The sequence below is a fragment of the Homarus americanus genome, unplaced genomic scaffold (assembly GCF_018991925.1).
Source record: "Homarus americanus isolate GMGI-L3 unplaced genomic scaffold, GMGI_Hamer_2.0 scaffold32583, whole genome shotgun sequence".
NCBI classification, from domain to species: domain Eukaryota; kingdom Metazoa; phylum Arthropoda; class Malacostraca; order Decapoda; family Nephropidae; genus Homarus; species Homarus americanus.
In genome coordinates, this window is record NW_024713129.1 from 9,138,515 (window position 1) to 9,162,557 (window position 24,043).

Consider the following 24,043-nt stretch of genomic DNA (forward strand, 5'->3'; position numbering starts at 1 on the left):
TGATTGGGGGTAGGGTATGTGGATGGGAGAAAGGGTGTGTGGTTGGAGGTAGGGTGTGTGGATGGGAGGTAGAGTGTGTGGATGGGAGGAAGGGTGGGTGGATGGGAGGGAGAAGTAATTACTGGTGTGCCCATCAGTCACACCGTCGTAGCCATGAACGGCAGAGATATGGTCGGTGCAGTGCTTTTATTTACCCGTTACACATCTCTCACCATGCTTAATAATATTAACTGTCTTCATGACATTCTTATTGTTATCAGTGATTGCGGAATTCACGATGTTATGCTCCACCTACACACAGCCTGTTACTAGACTAACCCCCACCTCCTCTATCCCCCACACACACACACTACAGTGGGCGACATCTGTTGGCCGACCATAGCATTTCCCCCAGCTGTTTCGAAACTTCAGACTCAAGGCAATTCGAACCCTCACTGTGGCTGGGTAGTGGATACTTTGGTGCACGATGGTACATTGAAATGTGGTTATCTTCGGCCTTTTTCTATATGGCTCTTAGAGATTTTGACTGAGATACAAACATACGAGAAGGTTTCTTTCTTGGTGGTTTATGCTTCTCATCTGTTGAGTGAGCCCGACTAGTTCTGACACTTGATTCTCACTATGTCGAATATTATTTTGAATGGGTTCTGTGATAATGTTCTGTCACTCTCAGAAAGTGTTTCTGGAAGTTCATCCCACAACCAGAGCAGTAGTGAGTTCTGATTGCCGAATGAGGCCATCTGGGGTTACAATGTCTCCCACTTATTTCTGGAGCAAGGTTAGTCAATTTCTTTCATGGTGTGTTGACTTATGCTGTGTTCCATGCGATTTAAAATGTCTGCCACTTTCCTGACTCGGTTATACTCTTCTGGGCAAGACCCAGAGTGAGATGGTTCCCTGGCTTGACTCGCTATTTGCCCACAGCATCTATCACATCATCACAGACAATGAATTAGTTTGTAGATATTTTCGTTATTTATATCAGCAGTTTTTCCAGTGTGAAGGACTTTGAAAAAGGGAAACATCTCGCTTAAATAAGCGTTTTTAGAGGGCCGGACCACCTAGGTATCTGAATAACCTTAAAAGGCCCATAAGCTTAGTCGCTTGATTTAACTTCTCCTCACAATGGTCCTCTTGTATGAAATAATGAAAGCATTTAGGGCAGATTTAGTTTAGCCTCTGCACAGGTACTGGGGCTAGTTTATTGGGCACCCCCCATACTTTGCCTAACAGGGAAGTAGGTGCTCAGTCTTCATTGTGCTGCTCCTAATTCATTATTAAGTCTATGGAACCCACTTTCACCACCCCTTTTTTTTTATTAAAACCCTGTCTTGCATGGAAGTAATTTTTGGGATTGTAAAGAAAAGAAGTGTTACTTTAAGAATAATATCAAGTTCGTTGTAACAGAATAAATAAAACATAGAATACATCAAAATCGCCTTTATTGTCTCTGAATATATGGCTTCTTCCTCCACTGGAGTCTCACGGAAGAACGGCGCAGGTAGCAGTGGAAGCACCAACATGGGGGTCAGGGGGGTGGGGAGCCCACTACACTCTGCTCGCGAGAGGAACTGGGGTATGTGGTGGTAATATACAGATAGAAGTATTATGTATTGATCTCGAAGGGTAACCCAAGAAAAGCCAGGAGATGAAAGGAAAGCCAGAAAATTGAGAGGGAAGGGGGATGTTAGGACCCATGAGAATAACCACAGGTAGTCATCCTAAGGGGTCAGCCAGTATTAGTAGAGGTACGCTGAAAGAGGTAATCTGGAGGAGGTGACTAAATAAATGATAACCTTGGTGAGAAAAACCCAATGGAGGTGAACGTGGGTTTGGGGATAATTGACTACAATAATCAATTAGTGAGAGAAAATGCGGTCGGACATTAGTGGTAACACAGACATGAAAATGATGTATAAATCCCACGTGGGAAAGGGGTTTGGTAGGTAGGAAACAAAGAAATTACTGTACTGGATAACTTGTTTAGTTATTTAATGGAGAAGGAGTGTAGAAGAGGGAGTAAATGAACCACAGAGCCAGTCCAGGCATTATAAAGAGTTGACTTTTGTGTTGAGCAGAGTGTAATGGGACTTACAAAGAAGAGGATTTAGCGTCCAAATATACGAGGAACATCTGGTTGCAACACTACTCCAACCAGGTGATTTCTAATGAGTGATTACGACACATTCTTAAGTTATTCTCTGAGACTCCAAGGAAGACTATTTACAAAAAGCTCATCTCTAACTCTGTACATAGAAAATTCATATAAACAACATGGAAATCTTTATGACTGTATCAAATGTGTTGCCATCAAGTGTAATATTTTTTGGTTAGGATTTTTATTTATTCTGAAAGAAACTAGGAAGACCATCTTGCTCTAAACATGCAAAGAGGCTTTCCTGCACATTCTGGTAATAAGGCAGCTGATTGATCATGGGATCGAATCTTTAACATTCCTGATTAGTTAGTCCTTATAAACACAAAGCCTTACCTATTTGTGATTGGCCGATTCACATTTATCAGATTCATCACTTGCGTGTGATTGGTGAACAGCCTTTGCACCATATGATCAATGGCAGTTTATAAAGGAAAGAATCTTTGGTACCCAGAGCAAAATCTAATTTAGAATTAACAAGATATATTTCAACAGTGCTCATAAAATAGTAATAGGAACACTAGGAGAGCTACTTTGCTATCTTTGTTCAGTACCCAGTGTCACATCTTACAACACTGTCACGACAAAACTTAAAATACCACCAAATTGTTGACATAAAACAATGTTGTTCATCCAATTACTCTTCAGACACTGCTGACATAGTCCGATACTTTTTAACAGGTATCCTGAGAAACTGCTCATCTCTAATACATAATGTACAAAACATGAAGCAATGTACAGCTGGTGTGCATAGTGGGCTGCTGCATAGCTGGACGGCGGGATGACACCGTCCACAACATACATGCCGTCCACATGGCCCTGTCACTCTCCCCAGCCCTCACTTGTCTACCAGTACACACAAGCAACATCATGTTTACATGGTTACTCTCAACACTGTTCATACCTCATGCACGGTAAGTTTTATATTTTCTCTAATTACTATATAATATTAGATCCTGAAGTTACTAGCAAATGACTATATAGAGGAGTATATAACCCAGAGCGAGTGAGCGAGGACGATGCGAAGGTGTATGAGGGCTGTGGTGCCTCCCGTAACGAGGTGCCTCTGGGGGTCAGAACTGCCTCAACTACCACAGAAAATGACATATCACTGTTGGTGCTGTTGTACCAACTGTACCAAGCACAAATGCCACTCGGTAACTTGCAATCTTCACACAAACTTCTGTGTCGGAGTGTGATGTTACAAGTCTAGCAGCAGTGGTTCTTATACCAGCAGAAGCAAGTTTATATAGAAGGGTTTGAGGCTACCATATCAGAAGCTGCTGAACAAGAATATCTCCACACAGGTCTTCACTTTCTTGCTTCTGTCAATCCTTCCAAGCAGGAATAAAGTGGTCACTCAAGTCAACTTTCACTTCTGCCAATCCTTCAAAGCATAATCAAGTTGGTCACACAGGCCATCATTCACTTACACTCTGGCAAATCTTTCAAAGCAGGAACAAAATTGGCCTTTGTCTTTATGGTGTTCATCCTTAAAGACATTCCATTCATGTAGGAATCACAAAATGTGACCCACATCAGGCATGATTACGGTCAGATCCACACCTCAGGGTACCGCTGGCAGGCACATCATGATGAGGGCTGAATGTTTGTTTCATTACTTGAATTTAATTTTCCACAAAGACTAGATGAAACCAACTGGGCTAATCTATACAAGAAATAATTAATGTTGTTACTGATGATAGACCCCGACATTCATTCACCTCTGTCACCTCATGCCTCCCCAGGCAGCCTACCAAGGAGGCAGTTTGTGGTTAATGCACTTGGATTTCGATTGAGACTGTACTGGGATTCCCTCCTCTGTTGTATGTGTCTAGTAATGTACCAAGCACTTTAACCACAAGTTGTAACTGCTGGCTCTAGACTGTCTAGGAGCTTAACTGTCACAGCTTATGGTTGGTAGCCACATGTACTTGTGCTGACACACCAGAATATCAATACCAGTACATTCGTACAAAGTCTCTTATGCTACAGTTTATGGCAATATCACACAATTGTAAATAAATAAACTATACAACATCTTCCATGACACAAAATCTTACTATAAACCAGATCTCTTTAATCCACTTTAGAACTGAATTTCTATGTACAAAACCAAGAATGTCGACCATGAAGATCGTAACAATGCAGACGTCGAGGGTCTGTCTCACTGGGCATGCACCTGTGGCATAGAGCTATAAATATCTTAGGGGAGGTAACATCTATTAGGCATGATACTCTAAACAAACATGGACGAACTGTCTGAACACTTAGTACAAGTTAAGTGTAGCTGCTACACGGTCGTCGTCTTCGTCGTCGTCTAATCTAAACACAAGGTCAGAAAGCTCGTGGTATTGTCAACTATCATGCTTTTCTGAAGTTACACATCGTTTGTGGTGATTGTCCTACAGACTATGGCACGTGGTCTAGGCCACTGCAATGCTTGCTCCATTGCATTGCTAGACTGATGAACATATTGCACACAACACGTCCACATCCATCAGGCTCTCTGAAAGCTTCCTGTGAACCACAAAGAGGCAAAGGAGAGCATAGTTCAAGCATTTACAATGACACTTCTACTAGCACTTCTAATCATGCGCATCTTCTTTATTTTGTACAGGTAGAGGTCAGAACAACTGACATTAGTTGGCGTCATGAGTTTAAGTTTAAAACATTTCACGTCAAGCAATAGTTCAGGCACAGATCCGAATACAACTGAAGTTCACCGTCATTATACATATGTTGATAGAGCTCTGTTATTGGCTCTCATAACAATCACACTCACATACTTCACAAATTCATCTCCGGGGAAAGAGCTTGGATAACTAGGGAATATTTTAGCCCAGGAGTTACAGATACTGGGAGTGTCAACACCCGCGAGAATTGCACACAGCGGAAATGCAAGAAGAAGAATAGCACATTAGACATCCAGGGCCTCGCCCTGAGGTGAATGTATCTTGTCTAAAATAAGAAGTGCAGCATTTCCAGACTAGGCACTGCACGTTAAGAGGGGCACAGCTCATATCCAGGCACCGGCGTGACTTTCAAGGACATGGGCGGCATCTGGTCGACCCATGACCCGTAGGACGTTGAGGAGGTCGGTAAGAGCATTGGGCTCCCTGTGGCGCGCCTCCCACAGATCCAGGATGTGCTCTGTAGGACTTGCCTTACAAGCAAAATAGTTCAAGTACCTGCAATAAATACAAATGTTCAGTTCATTCTCATTATTTAAAAAAACACCAAGTAAGGTACAGATAGAGAGGGGAAGAGAGAGATCAAGAGGGGCAGAGCTAGAGATCAAGAGGGAAGAGATAGAGATCAAGAGGGGGGAGAGAGAGATCAAGAGGGGGAGCTAGAGATCAATAGGGGCAGAGATAGAGATCATGAGGCAGAGATGAGATCATGAGGGGAGCTAGAGATCAAGAGGGGCAGAGATAGAGATCAGAGGGGCAGAGATAGGGATGAAGAGGGGAGAGATAGAGATCAAGAGGGGTACAGATGACAAGAGGGAGCTAGAGATCAAGGGGTAGAGATAGAGATCAAGAGGGAGAGATAGAGATCAAGAGGAGATCAAGAGGAGCTAGAGATCAAGAGGGCAGAGATAGAGATCAAGAGGGGAGAGAGAGATCAATAGGGGCAGAGATAGAAATCAAGAGGGGGAGGGGGGGAGAGAGATCAAGAGGGGAGCTAGAGATCAAGAGGGGGAGATAGAGATCAGAGAGCAAGAGAGGAGAGAGATCAGAGAGAGAGAGATCATAGGGGCAGAGATAGAGATCTGAGGGGAGCTTAGAGATCAAGAGGGGCAGAGATAGAGATCAAGAGGGAGATATAGAGATCAAGAGGGCAGAGATAGGGATGAAGAGGGAGAGATAGAGATCAAGAAGGGGTACAGATGACAAGAGGGGAGCTAGAGATCAAGAGAGAGAGAGATCAGAGGGAGCTAGAGATCAATAGGGGCAGAGATAGAAATCAAGAGGGGAGAGAATCAAGAGGGGGAGATCAAGCAAGAGGGCTAGAGATCAAGAGGGCAGAGATAGAGATCAAGAGGAGAGATCAATAGGGGGAGAGAGAGAGATCAAGAGGGGAGCTAGGAGATCAAGAGGGAGAGATAGAGATCAAGAATCAGAGGAGCTAGAGATCAAGAGGGGAGCAGAGATCAAGGGGAGATAGAGATCAAGAGGGCAGAGAGATAAGAGGGGGAGAGATCAATAGGGAGAGAGAGAGATCAAGAGGGGCAATCAAGAGGGGAGAGAGAGATGAAGAGGAGAGAGATAGAGATCAAGAGGGTGTACAGATGAAGAGGGGGAGAGATAGAGATAGAGAAGAGAGGAGAGCTAGAGATAGAGATCAAGAGGGGAGAGATAAGAGATCAAGAGGGCAGAGAGAGATCAAGAGGGGAGAGAGAGATCAAGGGGGAGAGAGAGATCAAGGGGGAGCTAGAGATCAAGAGGGGAGAGATATCAGAGAGAGATAGAGAGGAGAGAGATAGAGATCAAGAGGGTGTACAGATGACAAGAGAGAGGAGGGAGCTAGAGAGATGAAGGAGAGATAGAGAGATCAAGAGGGGGTACAGATGACAAGAGGGAGCTAGAGATCAAGAGGGGCAGAGATAGAGATCAAGAGGGGAGAGATAGAGATCAAGAGGGGTACAGATGACAAGAGGGGGCAGAGATAGAGATCAAAAGGGGGAGAGATATAGATCAAGAGGGTGAGAGATATCAAGAAAAGGGGAGCTAGAGATCAAGAGGGGGAGACGGATCAAGAGGGGGAGATATAAAGATCAAGTGGGGCAGAGTTAGAGATCAAGAGGGGGAGTCAGAGATCAAGAGAAGGGGAGAGAGAGATCAAGAGAAGGGGAGCTAGAGATCAAGAGGGGGAGAGATCAAGAGATGGGGAGAGAGATCAAGAGGAGAAGACAGATACCAAGAGGGGCAGAGCTAGAGATCAAGAGGGGAAGAGATAGGGACATGATATAATACAGGCATTGTACTGTATTCTCAAATAAGTTCAGATTTAATATGATAAATCTCATTATTCTCCCTAAATAATAATAAAAACAATGAAAAATTCAACCATTTCATATCTATGTCCGTTATAGCATTATACAGTACAATACAGTGCGGTAAACTCATTAATGTACAGTATGTTCGTATTTTGAAGTGTGGCCCTAATCACTGGTCGAGACAAAATAAACTAATACGACTTATGGAAAGACTTATTGCAGATTGAAATTTTAACTTTTTTTTTCCAATCACATAAGCGTTTCAACAAAACAAAATTGAAAGTTACTGTAATTAGAGCTTCAGCTATAAAGATACAGTACACTGTTTTACTTACTGCAAGCTCACTCCTACACTGTAAGGTAAACATGAATAGGAAAACACCCTCTTATCTCCTACCTATCAACATTAAGTCTAGCAGCCAGCATGCGCCAGTCATTGCCTCGAGCATTAGGTGGGTCAAGACAGCGACACAGCTCCCAGCGAAGGCGCTGAGGAAGGCGGAAGGCTCCAGGCTCTGGGGTCAGTTCCACCAACGAAGAACACCCACTGCTAGATGTTACTGTCAACAACCATTTCATTGTGGTCATTATATCCATTGCATTTACATTGCATTATACAAAAAAATCACATATTGCCCAGTAAACGGGAATATACACTAATATTCTTTAAATGCTTAAAAGTGTAATGGAAAATGTTTGGTACGGAAACAGATAGGATTATATTACTTTGTGAAGGACTAGAGCATGTCAACTGACCTGTGGAAGTCCTTGGAGCTATGTGTGCTGGAGACGCAGTGACGGGGGCGTAAGGGAAATCAGAGTTAATTCTGATGACTTGTCGGTGTGTGGATGAGCCCTTCTGCTGGGACACCATCCTACACGCAAGGGGTGCCGATGACCCCTCAGTGCGCTCCAGGGTGAAGGAAGCACTCACAGGGTCGTTCTTGGCTCCCCAAAGAGTCTCAAATGATATTTCCTAAAGGAAGGATAATTGTCAATACTGTAAAGTGGAATTCAAATAAAATATTTTCCTGGAAAACCTCATTCACAGCCATGTTAGGACAAGGAGTCTTATGTATGTACCCACCTAGACTTGCCCTTAGATCAACTACAAAAACAATATCCATAATGGAACATGAAAGAACTACTGCAATCACTTACACATGACAAATACAGTACAGACACATAATTATCTCCTTATACAGTATCAGGAGTAGGCTTAAAATTCATTTTGCCGAGTAAGAAATGTAAAATTTCAACAAATAAACAGGCGCAGTATCAACATCCAAAGAGGTGGTTTAGGATTTTAGAGAGAAAACTGTGTGGATAAGATGACAACTAATATAAAATGTATTACCTTATAGTGTTGGCCTGGCCTGATCCGCCAGCCAGGGCCGAGGTCATCAAGGGTGAGGCAGAGGTTGGCGCCACAATCTTGCAGTAACATCATCTTTGGTTTATCCAGCAGTGAGGCCCCACGACGCCGCTCTTGCTGGGTCACATCTGACACACACACACACAACAATGTTAATAAGCAGCAAAATTATGCTGATAAAGTAAGAAGTCCTTTAATTCCAAGATTTGATTAAAGGTACAAAATAATGGATCATACAATATATCGTGAATCTTCCGTTTACATTTATAAGGAACTACATTGCTTTCCTGCTCAATATGTAAGGGGAGAAGCTTCTTTAAAACAGGAAGGACTGTCCGTATCTCCTGAAGGACTCCCACATGGTGTTACTCACAGGCAAGGGCGGCAGAGGTGTCGTGCATGACGTGGAGGGTGACTGTGAGTGTGCCTGAGGGTGTAGGTGGGGGCGCTGCTGTCACTACCTTCACCTGCTTCACTGCTGCGTTTGAGCCAGCACTCTCCCCTACCAGCACAAACTTCTGCAGTGACTCTGTCATCATGTGAACCTGGAGGAGGCAGATGGAGAGAGATTTACCCACATTTTTAAACTTCACCTTTCACTGTCCTTCAACATAATGTATAGTGTGCTGACTTCTCAAGCAACTTTCACTTAACACCAATTAAAATACCTGTACTGTACTCAAGACAATTATGCTGTTATGTTTAAAGATGATCTCTCACCTAGACTCACTGGCTGATGCTCTAACCTGATGGGTGTGGCCATGATCTATTAGGTGATGCCTTGGCAGAATTGGCTTGAGGCTTAAACATGAAGTCTGAAACCTTACCTGAGCACCATCAAGCTGTGTAAAAACTGGGGTGTCGATCCTTTCTTCGCCCATGGTGATGAGTCTGCTCCAAGGCTCCTCACTAGTAGAGGAGGAGGAGGAAGACGTATTTCCTGCAGAGGAAGAGGAGGAGGAGGAGGAGGAGGCTGTGTTGGTGGCGAAGATATGGAGCTGCCAAGCGGCGTGCTGCAGAGAGGCGCAGTGCTCAAAGGACAGCACGGCAGGTTTTAGCAGGGATACATTGGGCGGCCCACACGTCACCACGGGGCTCAGTAATGTCTGCCACGATGTAAACAAATAATTACAGTATTAATATTTATTGTGTGAATTATAAGTTATAGTAGAGCTGTTGCTACAACATAAATTAATAAATATTATTAGTTTTTATTGTGTTACGGCCTACGGGTAATTCATAACTCAAAGCAACGTCTGCCACATAGTAAACTCCTTATTTATAACTGTTTTACTTTCCCGTATGTCTGAATGTGATCGAGTAATCACACATAAGATATTAATGAGTTAAGATGTCAATAAAATATGTTTTATAATGAACCATGAGAAAGTCAAAACACACAAAGTAGGCATATCATTTACGTTACATAACCAAAATAATAGGTTTTCTCTGAGTATTTTGACTTTCATTTTACTTGTTCATTTATAAGGTATATTGTGAGTGGTTGCTGTAGCATTTATATTTCGATTCTGGTTATTCTAACAAATGAAACAACTACATTTACTCATGAATACAATGAAATTTCCATTCCTACTTAATTAAGTCAAATATGAGTTGAAATTGCCACCACAGAACTACTATGCTGGATAATAATGTAAACGTTTAATGGTACCTTTCAGTGTGGGGGTAATATGTGGCATGCTATCTCTACCTTCCACCAAGCATGCTAATGAGGTCGCCGGTCAACACACAAATACCTTGATTTTACATATAGGAAGGCATGGGAACAAAACATAATAACACCTGTAGAGAATTTGGTACCATGGACTCACCTGTCGGTCGGTGAGGGCTGGGGCTGGATGTAGGTTGGGCCCGACCGACACATACACCTGCTGACGGGTGTCTGGGGGCAGAGCACCACTGGGGATAGTCAGCACTACCCCATACTCAGCCACCACTAGTCGCCCCCCAACAGACGTCATCATCCCCCAGGCTGCCCCCTCAGCACCCACTAGCTCCTTTGGGGGCTGCAGGTCCCGGTTAGTCTCCGAGCATGATGCTGACGTAGGCCGTGAACCTGTGGAGGAGCAGCAGAAGGTTGTGTTGCGTGGTCTTGGGTGTGGTTTAACTAGGATAGTGTGAGTATGTTTTGTGGTGTGGCAATGGTACAATGACCTGCATCTTGTAGCGGGGGTCACTAAGGGATCTCATGTGCTGTAGTTAACTTATAAAGGTTAAACAAGGTGGTTTAACCTTAACATCACTGTGGGGTTAACCATTTGACCATCATCTTAAAAGGGTTAAAAGAGTCACTAATGCATCAGAGTCTCTCTCTTGAGTATAGAAAATAAAAAAGACTCGGAAAATGAAACACCATAATCTTTGACTAATCAAGTAATTCCCAAGAAAATATTTAAATCAATATAATATAATAAACCACAAAACACCAATAAAATCTAAAAACAAAAATAAATAAATTAATCCAAGTTTTTATTGAATTTGTACAGATAAAATCCTGAACTATAGTCAACAATATTTACCCAACAGACCTCTGCTGTTATAAGCTCGTGTTACTGAAAACCCTGTGAGATACCCTATAACACGACCTGCCCCACCAATCACCCAGAATGACCAATCACACAGCGACCAGCCACCCGCAAAGACCAGCCACCCACAACGAATGACCACCCACAACGACCAACCACCCACAAAGAATAACCACCCACAAAGAATAACCATCCACAATGACCAACCACCCACAAAGAATAACCATCCACAACGAATAACCACCCACAATGACCAATCACCCACAAAGAATAACCACCCACAATGATCAACCACCCACAAAGAATAACCACCCACAATGATCAACCACCCACAACGACCAACCACCCACAACGGCCAGGCTTCCAAGTGCTCTGTGGTTGGGTAGTTTGAATATACCCGTTAAACGTTATAATTGTTTAATACTACTCGGGGAAATCTGATCCAGTTTAATAGCCGCACCGCACTTGACGGGTTGCACCTCCCTGATTGACTGCTGTGTGTGTATGTGCGTGTGTGTGTCACCTGATCCACACTGTAGCTGACAACCGGTGGAACTAGTGGCAAATTATTGGGTTATGGGCCTCAGGTGATGCGCCACATACTGTATAAAAGAAGCCAAAAGCTGAAGCTAATGAAAAAAAATAGAATATATATATGATATGTTTTTAGTAGTTTAGAACTGAATGATCATTAATTTATATCATCAGCAGTCGGTTTCATTAACTCTTACTATTTCTTGGTACCGTAAATACACATAACATTGTCTTTTCACTATTCTTGTGTTGCTCACAGTATTCTTTCCGTAACGTTAATTTTGATCATCATTAAAGTATTACTCAAAAGTCACTTGGGGTACGAACGCTTAACCTTGTCGACAACGTGATATTACAGCTTCTATCTTCTGCTTTCTGTTAGTTTTGCTCAACAGCGGAATAAAATTGTATATAATAAGTTATTGTGTAGATCATTCTTTAGCAACTTATAAATAAATTTCTCCTCAACTTATCTTGGTTGTAATTTACTGTCATAAATACAAATTTTGTCTATCTGTACATTATATAAAGTCACAAAGGGATTTTGTACTACATTTATACTTGTGTAACTAATTATACAAAGTTATTGAAATATTTAACTACCTGGAGATACCGAGCAATACTGTACTGGTGTAGCAGACCATGTTACACCCTGGGAGGTTATACTCGGGTGTAGTCTGACCAACATCATTATAAACCCTAGCTTGTTTTACACTCACTCCCCCAGGTCAGAATCACCCCATTTGGTGTCGCCTTGTGTAAGTTTGTTTCTAAGGTAATTACGGATATCATTTCCTTATTTTCATTATTTCTTATTATTGTTGTTATCACTGCTTTTTTATTTCTTTTTTTAACCTGGGTATTTATTTTTACCTAAATTCGTATTCCTCTCGATGACGCACTATACTGTAGAGTGACTTGTGTTAATATCTGATCCTATCCTGAGAGACACAGAGAGAATTTCTTTACGTTTCAGGGAAAATAAAATTCTCACTACAATTACCACACCAGTACCACAACCACCATTACCACACCAACATCACAACCACAATTACCACACGAACATCACAACCACAATTACCACACCAACATCACAACCACCACACTACCACCATCACTACACCATCACCATCGTTACACTACCACCACCACCGCCCCAGCACTCGACCCCTCGAAATTAGCCGGCGGTGGACGTGTTCTATCTGTGCTGGACGAGATGTACACGAGGATTCTGATTCACCCCCGGGCGACCCCAGGGCGTGGGTGTGGGGAAGGGCTGGGAGGCGTGGGTGAGGAACACGCACGCCTTCCCCCCAGTACCCAGGATTTATATTGTATTATGAGCTTGATTTTCAATTCGGTGAAAAGTTTTCCATAATAAAATAATAACAATACCAACGAATAACATCATAACCCCACGGAATCTACAATATCACACGCCCACAAAGCAGCAGTGGCGTGGGCGTGAAAGAGGTGTGGACAAGATGGGCGCTGCTGGAATAGGAGGAAAAAACAAATGATGAATATACCATCTACACAACAAAGGGAGAATGAAGGGGGGGAGTGAGGGGGGGACTGTTACATCATGCAAATTATGATGTAACAAGGACAATCTTACTGGAGTCCGCCTCCTTCTTCGCTGGTCCAGAGTGATGGTGGTAGTGGTGGTGGTGGTGGTGGTGGTGGTGGTGGTGGTGGTAGTAGTAGTAGTAGTAGTTGTGATGGTGGTAGTAGTAGTGGTGATGGTAGTAGTAATAGTTGTGATGGTGGTAGTAGTAGTTATGATGGTGATAGTAGTAGTAGTAGTGATGGTGGTAGTAGAAGTAATAGTAGTAGTAGTTATGATGGTGGTAGCAGACGTAATAGTAGTAGTAGTAGTAGTAGTAGTAGTGATGGTGGTAGCAGTTGTGATGGTGATAGTAGAAGTAAAAGTGGTAGTAGAAGTAATAGTGGTAGTAGAAATAATAGTAGTAGTGATGGGGGTAGTACAGTAATACTAATTGAGGTTCAACATTATCAAATTATAAAAGAAACACAAATCTGACCAAGAACAAAGAGAATTAACAATATCTCTCCTTGTTCTCCTCTATCTCTCATTAATCTATTTATCTCTAACTCTCATTCTCTCTCAAATTCTCTCTACACTCTCTTAATCTTCTCATTCTTCCCCACTTCTCTCTTTCTCCATTTACACAACCCTCCTGCCTCCCCCTTCCTTTTTCATCTTTCTCTCCCCTCTATCTCTCTCTTTCTCCCAATATTCTCTCTCCTTCCTTCCCTTCCTCATTCTAATTCCATTCTCTCTCTCTTTCTCTCTCCCTCTCTCTCTCACGTCATAAACGCCCTACACAACATATATACAAAATTAAACTCCCTCTCCCCGCCACACTTTTACTCTCCTTCTCCTTGTTCGTCTTTCAATTAACAGCACCACGCTTATGTGTCCCAGTCTTGTTGAAATTCCTCTATGTTGTGTGTGAGAGAGAGAGAGAGAGAGAGAGAGAGAGAGAGAGAGAGAGAGAGAGAGAGAGAGAGAGGTAACTGGGTGGGTGTATCACTGGGTGTAGAGGTAACAGGGGCATGTATCATGGGCGTGCAGAGGTAACGGGTGGGTGTATTACTGGGTGTAGTGGTAACGGGGGTGGGTGTATTACTGGGTGGGTGTGTATTACTGGGTGTAGTGGTATTACTGGGTGGGTGTATTACTGGGTGTATGGTAACGGGTGGTGTATTACAGGTAACGGTGGGTGTGTGTAGTGGCAACGGGGTGGGTGTATTACTGGGTGTATAGGTAACGGGTGGGGTATCACTGGGTAGTGGTAACACTGGGGTGGTGGTAACTGGGTGTAGTGGTAACGGGTGGGTGTCACTGGGTGTGTAGTGGTAACACACCGGGTGTAGTGGTAACGGGTGTGTATTGCTGGGTGTAGTGGTAACTGGGTGTACATTGGGTGTATAGGTAACGGTATCACTGGGTGGAGGCAATAGGTGGGTGTGCTGGGGCGTAGTAGTGGTAACTGGGTATAGGCAACGGGGTGGGTGTATCACTGGTGTGGTTGTAACTGGGTGGGTGTATTACTGCGTAGTGGTAGTGGTAACCGGGTGGCTGTGGGTGTATCCGCGGTAATCCGTGGGTGTAGAGATAACGAGGTGGGTGTATCACTGCGTAAAGGTAACGAGGTGGGTTTATCACTGCGAGAGGTAACAGGGTGGGTATATTACTGAGTGTAGTGGTAACTGCGGGTGTATCACTGGGTGTGGTTGTAACTGGGTGGGTGTATTACCAACTGGCAGTGGTAACTGGGTGGGTGTATCACTGGGCGGGTGGTGGGGTGTGGTGGTAACTGTGGGTGTATCACTGCGTGTAGTGGTAACTGGGTGGTGTACCAGTGCAGAGGTAACGGGTGGGTGTCACCGGGTGGGTGGTAACTGCGGGTGGGGTGTATCACTGGTGTGGTAACTTGGTAACTGGGTGGGTGTATCACTGGGTGTAGTGGTAACTGGGTGGGTGGATCACTGGGTGGAGGTAACTGGGTAGGTGTATCACTGGGTGTAGTGGGAACGGGGTGGGTGTATCACTGGGTGTAGTGATAGCTGGGTGGGTGTATCACTAGGTGTAGAGGTAACAGGGTGGGTGTATTACTGGGTGTAGGGGTAACGGGGTGGGTGTACACACTATCATGGTACTCACTCGAGGTGGCCTCACTAGAGAGGGACGCTGGTGAGTCGCTCCTCGGGGGCTTCTCCAGGGAGGACACGGGCGAGTCAAGGCATCTACTGCCCACGCTGCCGTCTATTGTAGGGGTAGCTAAGGCCCTGGACGGCAGGAGCAAGTGACACGCTTCCGAGGGTGCGGGGGAGTCGTGACCACCCGGGCGAAGGTGAGGGACGTCGTAATGGTGTTCTGATGCCGGGGTGACACTGCCCGAAGGACCGCCCCCTCGACCACTGGCGGGGGCAGAGTAGTGTTCCTCGTACACAGAGCCCACCATGCCCACACTCGATTTGTGCCCACTGGAGACGGAGGCGGGGTCGCTGTAGGCGTGGTCATAGCATAGAGGCAAGGCCGTGGGTGGCAGAGGTGCCATGCCCACCCCCTGCGTCAGGTCAGGGGCCAGACCCTTGAGTTTCTTGGTGGTGTCCGGGTAGAAGGGCATCGGGTAGTCTGAGGGGGAGGGTGAATTATCGAATTAAAAAAACAACAACAGTACTGTACAGGTATAGATACAATGGGTGACATTAAGATCAACACCTGATGTTTAAACACCCTTAAGTAGATTAGGTTAAATTAAGTTTAGTATAGTTAGGATTAAGTTAGATTAGATTAGGTAAGATGAAGTTAGGTTAGCATTAGAGTGGTTAATCTTAAGGTGAAATAAGATGAGGTGCTTAATCTTCAGATGATCAGATACAGACATTACAAAACGACAACAGGAAACTCGTCACTTTTCAATATCAGTGTATCGTCATGACGCGTGGGAAGCTGCAACATCGGAGCTTCACTGACCTGAGGCGGCGATCTCGTACATGGGACCATCCTGGCGGTCCTTGCGGTTGAACTTGCGGAAGACAACGACGAGCAGGAGCAACACCAGAGGCACCAGCACCGCCAGCACCACGATCAAGGTGATGTCCTGCTGTACCGCCGCCGCCGTCGCTGAAGGAGGAGGAGGAGGGAGACACGTTACCAGTCAGTAAGTCGTAAATGGATCAAGAAGGTGATGGATGTACAGTATGTTTGTGTACATTATCTACAGCAGGTCATACGGACACCCTAATCCCGGTGGGCCCCAGTTCTAATGGGCCCTGGACCTAATGGGCCCAAGACCTAATGGGCCACAGAACTAATGGGTTCTAACTTACTTGGCCCCAGTTCTAGATCTACTTGGCAGCAGTACCGAATAAACCCTAGTCCTAATAGGCCCCAGACCTAATAAATCCGAGACCTAATGGGCCCCAGTCCTACCAGTAGTAATGAGCACCAGCTGTAATGAACCCTAATGGCGACTAAGAGGCCCCAGTTAACCTTAATGCTCCAGGTGATATACAGTACAGTAACACAGGTCATGAGAAAGGCATTATTTAAGGATATGCAAACAACATCATTTAAATAAACTCTACATACTGTATGGTAGACATTATTAAGGACATAGTACTATCGTCTCATCTTATCATCTTCCATTTACAAACTCCTTAAAAATTATCTCTTCACATCTTACTTCTCCTCCCCGTCCGTTTCTGTCTATCTCCCCCCACCCCCCCACCCCCCACCAGTTTCTCTCTCCTAAGCCTCCATCTTTCTCCCTCCCTTCTCTTTATCTCCCTCCCTCCCTCAGTCCGCCCCTCCCCTACCTCTTCCCTATCATGGGTGGCCTGGGGGCGCCTCTCCCCCAGCAGGGACGCGCTACTACAATGTTATCTGTCGCTTGAGCAAATTGTTGAAGGAGGGAGGAGGAGGAGGACGAGGGGCCGTTCTCCCCCCCTTGTCTCCTCTCTGACCTCAGTCTTGTTCTCTTTCCTCCCTTCTTCTTAGTCTTTCTTTTTCGATTCTTCTTCGTCTGTCTCTCTTCGTTCTCTTTAGTCTATTTCCTTCCATTACCCTTACTTCCCTCCTCTGACTCCTTTCTCTTCTCCTTCTTTCCTACCTCATCCTCCCGATCACGTCTTTCTTTTCCATCGTTTCTCTTCCCTTTCCCCTCCACCTCTCTTTCTACCTCTCAGCTCCTTCCTCCTCCTCCTCCACTTCCTTTTCTACTTTTTTTTCCTTCCCCCTCTTCCATCTCCCTCTCTGCCCTCAACTCCTTCCTCTCCCACAATCTCCCTTCCCTCCCTCCGACCCACACACTCACACCGCCCCTCCATATCACAATCAACCCCTCCCTCCCTCCCTCCATCACTCCCCTCTTCCCTCCATTTGTACCCATTTATACCCCTCATTTCCCCTCGGATTCATGAGGGGAAACTTAGAGAGTCACATAAATATACACCATCAGCATCCTCTCTTACACCCACTGATAAAGAATGGGGGGAGAGGAAAAAATGGATAAAGGAGGAAGAAGCGAGAAGGATAAAGGAGGAAGAAGAGAGAAGGATAAAGGAGGAAGAAGAGAGAAGGATAAATTAGGAATAACAACGAAGGAATAAGGGAGGAATATGAAGGAAATGAAAAATGGTTAAAAGAGGAAGAGAGAAGGATAGATGAAGGAGTAGAGAGAAAGATAGAGGAGGAAAAATGAGAGAGAGAGAGAGAGAGAGAGAGAGAGAGAGAGAGAGAGAGAGAGAGAGAGAGAGAGAGAGAGAGTAATAGTTGATAATAAAGAAGAAGAGAAGCCACAGAAAAGTCATTAAACGTTTTAAGTCAACAGTAATAAAGTTCTCAAGACATCTGAGGTAAATCATTAATAATTCCAGCGAAGTAAAAAATGATAATAATAATAATAATAATAATAATAATAATAATAATAATAATAATAATAATAATAATAATAATAATAATAATAAATAATAACAATAATAAAAACAATAATAATAATAATAATAATCTGGTAAAATAATCCGCTAGTCTTTTAGGCCCTAGACGAAAAAAATTATTCCATATTCCCTCTCATGGTAAAATCTGGTGTCAAAATCTGTATGGTGGACTAATCTGTGCTTGGTAAAATCTGGTGTCAAAATCTGTATGGTGGACTAATCTGTGCTTGGTGTAAGGAAATCTGTGCAAGGAGGCTGAGTAAGTAATGTGGTGACGGTGGGGATAAGATTTTAACCTTAAGCCCTTCAGAGTTAGTTAAATAACCTGTGGGCGTGGAGGAGGAGGAGGAGGAGGAGGCAATGAAGGGCAAGGAATTAACTGTGGGTGGGTGGAGGTGGACGAAGTGGAGGAGGAGGATAGAGAAGAAGAACGCTAAGGAAGGCGAGGATTAAATAAAAAGGGGGAAGGAAACGAAGGGTGAAAAAAAAAAGAGAAGAAAATAAAGATGAAGACGAAGAGCGATAGATACATACATACATACATACATACATACATACATACATACATACATACATACATACATACATACACAGTAACGACACCTGAGCAGTAATAACCTCCTTGCCTCATTACGTGTATGACAGGTGGACAGGTAAGACCCCAAGTGCTTGACGAAGGTGTGAGCTACTGCAGGAGGGCGGCGACCTTTGACCCCCGCTGGGAGAGTGAGGACCCCTGCTCTTTGACCCCCGCCGGGAGAGATATGACCCCCGCACGCTACCTCTTCTGCCCTGACATGATCTCCTCAGCCCCAGTAATTACCTGGAGGTTACCTGTAGTCAATTTCGGGGAGCTCCTCCTAACCATCCCTCTCCTCCCTCCAGAAATTGTGACAACGTGATTAACTAGACTGATCATGCCAGTAGCTAACATGGCCGCTACAGCTTGGGTGGTGAGCAAAGTTTCAGGATTCTCAAATTAATTGTATCGGCGCCTGAACTGCTCATCATAAGACTACCTGGGAGAGAAGTTAGTGTTAGAGTAGTTAATCTTCAGGTGAAATAAGTTAGGGTGTGGGGCCATCTTGAGGTGATCCTCCATATTCATTAAGTGTTACCGTTGAAACCCAGACTGTGGTAGACCTCACAGCACCAAGCACCACACACACCCTCAGTAGTAATATCTGTGAGCTAACAGTCTGTCAGATCACCAAGCACGCAAACACACACACACACACACACATTAAAAGAAAAGTAATTAAGCATTGTTCTTAAATTCTGCTCCGTGTGGGCTGGTCGGCACTCTACATCCAAACCAGATTACAGTTTAACCCACACTGGCCAGGCGTGACTCCGTGAGGGGAGGCGAGGGCTGGAGAGAGTTGGTGCCCAAGCTACTAAATAAGATATTGTACTGGTCTACAAGCACCATATCTTAGCTGTAACTATGGTGACAGTGACTAAAACTCAGTAATATTCAGCTATTAATCATTCTTCACAATGACGACTTTCAGGTGTAACCAAAATTGTGGGTATCATTAGAGCAGCTAACATCATACGTCTGGCAGTAGGTAGGCGGCGGGCCGGGTTTGGGAGGAAAAATTCTCTTAACTTAGTCAGTCAGTCACTCTGGACACACACTTATAGGGCTGCTAAACACAGCTAAAAAGACATTAAAACCTTCAACCTCCCCTAAAAAGAAGGTCAGAAATAAGCAGGTAGATGGTAGGTAGGTAGGTAGGTAGGTAGGTAGGTAGGGAGGGAACTGGCCATCCCCTAACGAGCTCAAGGCATCCTCATCACAAATTAATATAAAACTCCTTCAAGACGTGACAGCATCCTTCACAGGACCCCGGGAAGCCCGTACGAAGAGGAAGGGATCGTAAGGTGGGAAGTCCTACAACAGGTCAAGCCCTTTACGACCATCTGGGAGGTCTTGTAATGAGGGCGGGATAGCCTTTTAATTCCCCTTAAGGAGGTCAGTGTGTGGAGGGTGGGCTGAGGTGGAGGTGAGACAGGTGCGGGGGAGGAGGTGGAAGAGGAGGAGGTGATGGAAGAGGAGGAGGTGGTGGAAGAGGAGGAGAGGTTGGGGAGGTGTTGGTATAGAGGTGGTGATTGGTGGTGAAAGGGGAGGAGGAGTTGGTGGTGGAAGAGGAGGTACATGGGTTAGGGAAGAGGTAATTAATTATTGAAGAGAAGTGGGAATACTTAAGAGTAGCCAAGAAGAATGGAGGAGGAAAGAAGAAGGAGGAGATAATGTAAAAGAGGAATAAGATTAGGAGGAGGGAGGAAGCAGGAAGGAGGAGGAGATAAGAGGGTGAGAAGAAGAAGAAGAAGAAGAAGAAGAAGGGGAACACAGGAGTACAGATACAGGTGATGTGAGAGGGAATAATAATAATAACCAGGTAAGGTGAAGGAAATTGGGTTAAGGTATTACTGAGGAGACGGAAGGAAATACCCTTCTTGGGGTGGAGGAGGTGGTGGAGAGAAAGAGGAGAGGAGGGTGGTGGAGAAAAGAGGAGAGAGGAATTGGTGGGGGGTGGAGAAGAGGAGAGGGAGGAGGTGGGGGTGGAAAAGAGGGGGAGGAGGGTGGTGGTGGTGGAGAAGAGGGAGAGGAGGAGGGGGGTGGAGAAAGAGGGAGAGAGGGAGGGGGTGTGGGTGGAGAAGAGGGAGAGGAGGGAGGGGTGGGGGTGGAGAAGAGAGGAGAGGAGGGTGGTGGAGAAAGAGGGAGAGGAGGAGGGGGTGGGGGTGGAGAAGAGGGAGAGGAGGGGGGTGGTGGAGAAGAGGAGAGAGGAGGAGGGGGGTGGGGGTGGTGGGGGGTGGAGAAAGAGAGAGAGGGGGGGTGGTGGAGAGAAAGAGGGAGAGGGGAGGAGGGGGTGGAGAGAGGGAGAGGAGAGGAGGAGGGGGGTGGAGAAGAGGGAGAGGAGGGGGTGTGGTGGAGAGAAGAAGGGAGAGAGAGGAGGGGGGTGGTGGGGGTGGAGAGAAAGGGGAGAGGGAGGGGGTGGTGGAGAGGGAGAGGGGAGGGAGATTGGTGGAGAAAGAGGGAGAGGGAGGTGGTGGAGAAAGAGTGAGAGAGGAGGGTGGTGGGGGGTGGAGAAAGAGGAGAGGAGGGGGGTGGTGGAGAAGAGGGAGAGAGAGGAGGGGTGGTAGAGAAGAGGAACAGAAAGAGGAACAGGGGGAGGTGGAGGAAGAGAAGTAGGAGGAGGAAGATAAGGTGATGGAGTAAAAATAGGAGGAGAAGGGAGAGGAAAAAGAAGAGGAGGAGGTAGTGGTGGAGGAAGAGGAGTGTCGGAAAAAGAGGACAGAGTGAGTGTGTGATTTAGCATAACCTCTAATCTTTCACCCCCTTCTAGAGTGTGAGGGAGATGAGTGAGAAACTGATACACTGACACCCTGTACCTCTCCAGACCAGAAACTGACACTCTGTGCCTTCTCAGTCCATGAAACTGACACCCTGTACCTCCCCAGACCAGAAACTGACACTCTGTACCTTCCCTGACCACGAAACTGACACTTTGTACCTTCCCTGACCACGAAACTGGTACCCTGTACCTTCCTATACCACGAAACTGACACCCTGTACCTTCCTAGACCACGAAACTGACACTTTGTACCTTCCCTGACCACGAAACTGACACCCTGTACCTCCCCAGAACAGAAACTGACACTCTGTACCTTCCCTGAACACGAAACTGACACTTTGTACCTCCCCAGACCACGAAACTGACACCCTGTACCTCCCCAGACCACGAAACTGACACCATGTACCTCCCCAGACCACGAAATACACTAAATTCTCACCCCACAACGAGAAATGCCGAGCAAGAATAAATTATCACCCAAAAGAAACAAATTCTTTATCCCAGATGGACACTCCAGCCCCTAAATAAATTCCAATCCTACCACATAAAGGCTCCCTCAGGTCCACGTATCCTACTCACCTTCCTCTGTTGTGCTCTTGTCGCCGTACATCCTGACGGAGGAACCTCGACCATCTGCAGGAGAGAGAGAGGGAGAGAGAGAGAGAGAGATAGAGAGTCAATTACGATTTAGTTGCATCCCATCCAGGTGGCCTTGTCCCTAAATTACCTCACATCTGTAAACCTGTCATTAAGGGCGTCTATTGATATGTTATATATGTGTGTGTAAATAGGATTATCTTTTATTATTATTATTATTATTATTATTATTATTATTATCATTATTATTATTATTATTATTATTATTATTATTATCATTAGCTCTTGGATATCATATTAATAAGCAAGATAAGTTAAAAAGAATTTGTATATATTTATAGTCATATCTAAGTTAGGGCACCAGGTCACCACATGCCAATTATTATATCTGTCATACTACAAACATTTTAGGCATCAAGATTCTGAATATAAATTTTGGATGATGAATTCAATCGAAACTATGCCTCACTCCTTCCCTCCACACACACACAGCCGGAGGGAGGGTCGAGTGAGGCATCCATTACCAGGTATCACGACCTGGCATCCCCCTCGTCCCCTCCTTCAGGTAGAGGTTAGTGACCCGGCGTTTACATGGTCCTCCACACTGCCAGGTAATCAACCAACAATCGTGTCCGGCCATCATCGTCAAATAGACTTGATCCCGGGGACGTCTCTATGCCTTTGTAGGACCCCCTCACCCCTCCTCCTCCTCCTCCTCTCCCTCCTCCATGTCTCTTCCTTTGGCGGTTCTATGTTAGGTTTTATATTAGTTCTGAGAGGTTCTATACAACTCCTATGGCGGTTCTATATTTAGTTCTTAAGAGGTTCCATATTGGTTACACGACGCGATGGCTACATATTAATTCTTAGATGGGTTCTAAGATGTTCGTAGGATGGTCCCAAGACTGTCTCAAGGTGGTCCCAAGATGGTGGTCCCAACAGGGTCCTCAGAGATACGAGAGGGTCCAGAAGTAGGTAGGTAGGTCTTGGAGCCCTGGTGTAACGCAAGGGACCGCTGGCCTCCCATACACGGACCCTAAAACCCACATATATGGGAACGGTCGACGGGGACAGGACGTGGACGCCCTTCCCGTCCACCTCATCCGTCCGTCCACCCTCCCAGGATAATGATCTCGCCAAGATAATTCACTTCCTACAGCACAAAAAAGGGGAACTTGGTGACGTGTGGTGTAGGCTTGGTGAAACGTGAGGTGGTGTACGTGAGTTATTAGAAACACGGACCTAGTGAAGTATGCTGGTACAAGTTGGGTTGGTGTGTGGTGATGTGTGTGTCACCAGTAATACTGTAGTTTGGGGAGGTGCAACGGCTGCTTGGTGGGATGTGAGGCGATGGATCCGTGAGTCGTGTATGGAGATAGTGTGATGGCTGGTGCTTTTTGTGAGCTTGGTGAGACGTGGTGTCACATATCTGTGAGTCGTGGACATAATCACTTTGAGGTTTGGTGAGCGAGTTTGGTGAGGCAGGCGACTTAAGACCTGGTGAATGGTGATCAGAAGTCCTGTCTTTTCACCACCTTGAGTGGATCAGCGGCGTCCTGGTGACCAGAACTAGCGGTGATGGACGGGTCGTGAGGAGAGCGGGCGTAGAAAGGAAGAGGTGGAAAAGACGAGATATAAGGTTTAAAACACACACACACACACACACACACACACACACACACACACACACACACACACTGCCCCACACACACACACACACACACACACACACACACACACACACACACACACACACACACACACACACACACACACACACACACACACACACACACACACACACACACACACACACACACACACACACACACACACACACACACACACACACACACACACACACACACACACACACACACACACACACACACACACACACACACACACACACACACACACACACACACACACACACACACACACACACACACACACACACACACACACACACACACACACACACACACACACACACACACA

General features: G+C 45.3%; 1 protein-coding gene across 1 annotated transcript; it reads right to left on the reverse strand.

The window, feature by feature from the left end:
- Nucleotides 1–1,425: 1,425 nt before the first annotated feature.
- Nucleotides 1,426–22,078, reverse strand: LOC121866589 (netrin receptor UNC5A-like; the record flags this gene model as incomplete). The annotated part of the gene is given in 10 exon segments (XM_042366361.1): nt 1,426–5,346; nt 7,555–7,717; nt 7,914–8,133; nt 8,515–8,660; nt 8,906–9,077; nt 9,360–9,638; nt 10,365–10,609; nt 15,304–15,777; nt 16,120–16,269; nt 22,025–22,078. Coding segments are annotated over 10 exon segments (2,075 nt in total), but the record flags the coding sequence as incomplete, so codon positions are not given.
- Between the last annotated feature and the right edge of the window lie 1,965 nt (nt 22,079–24,043).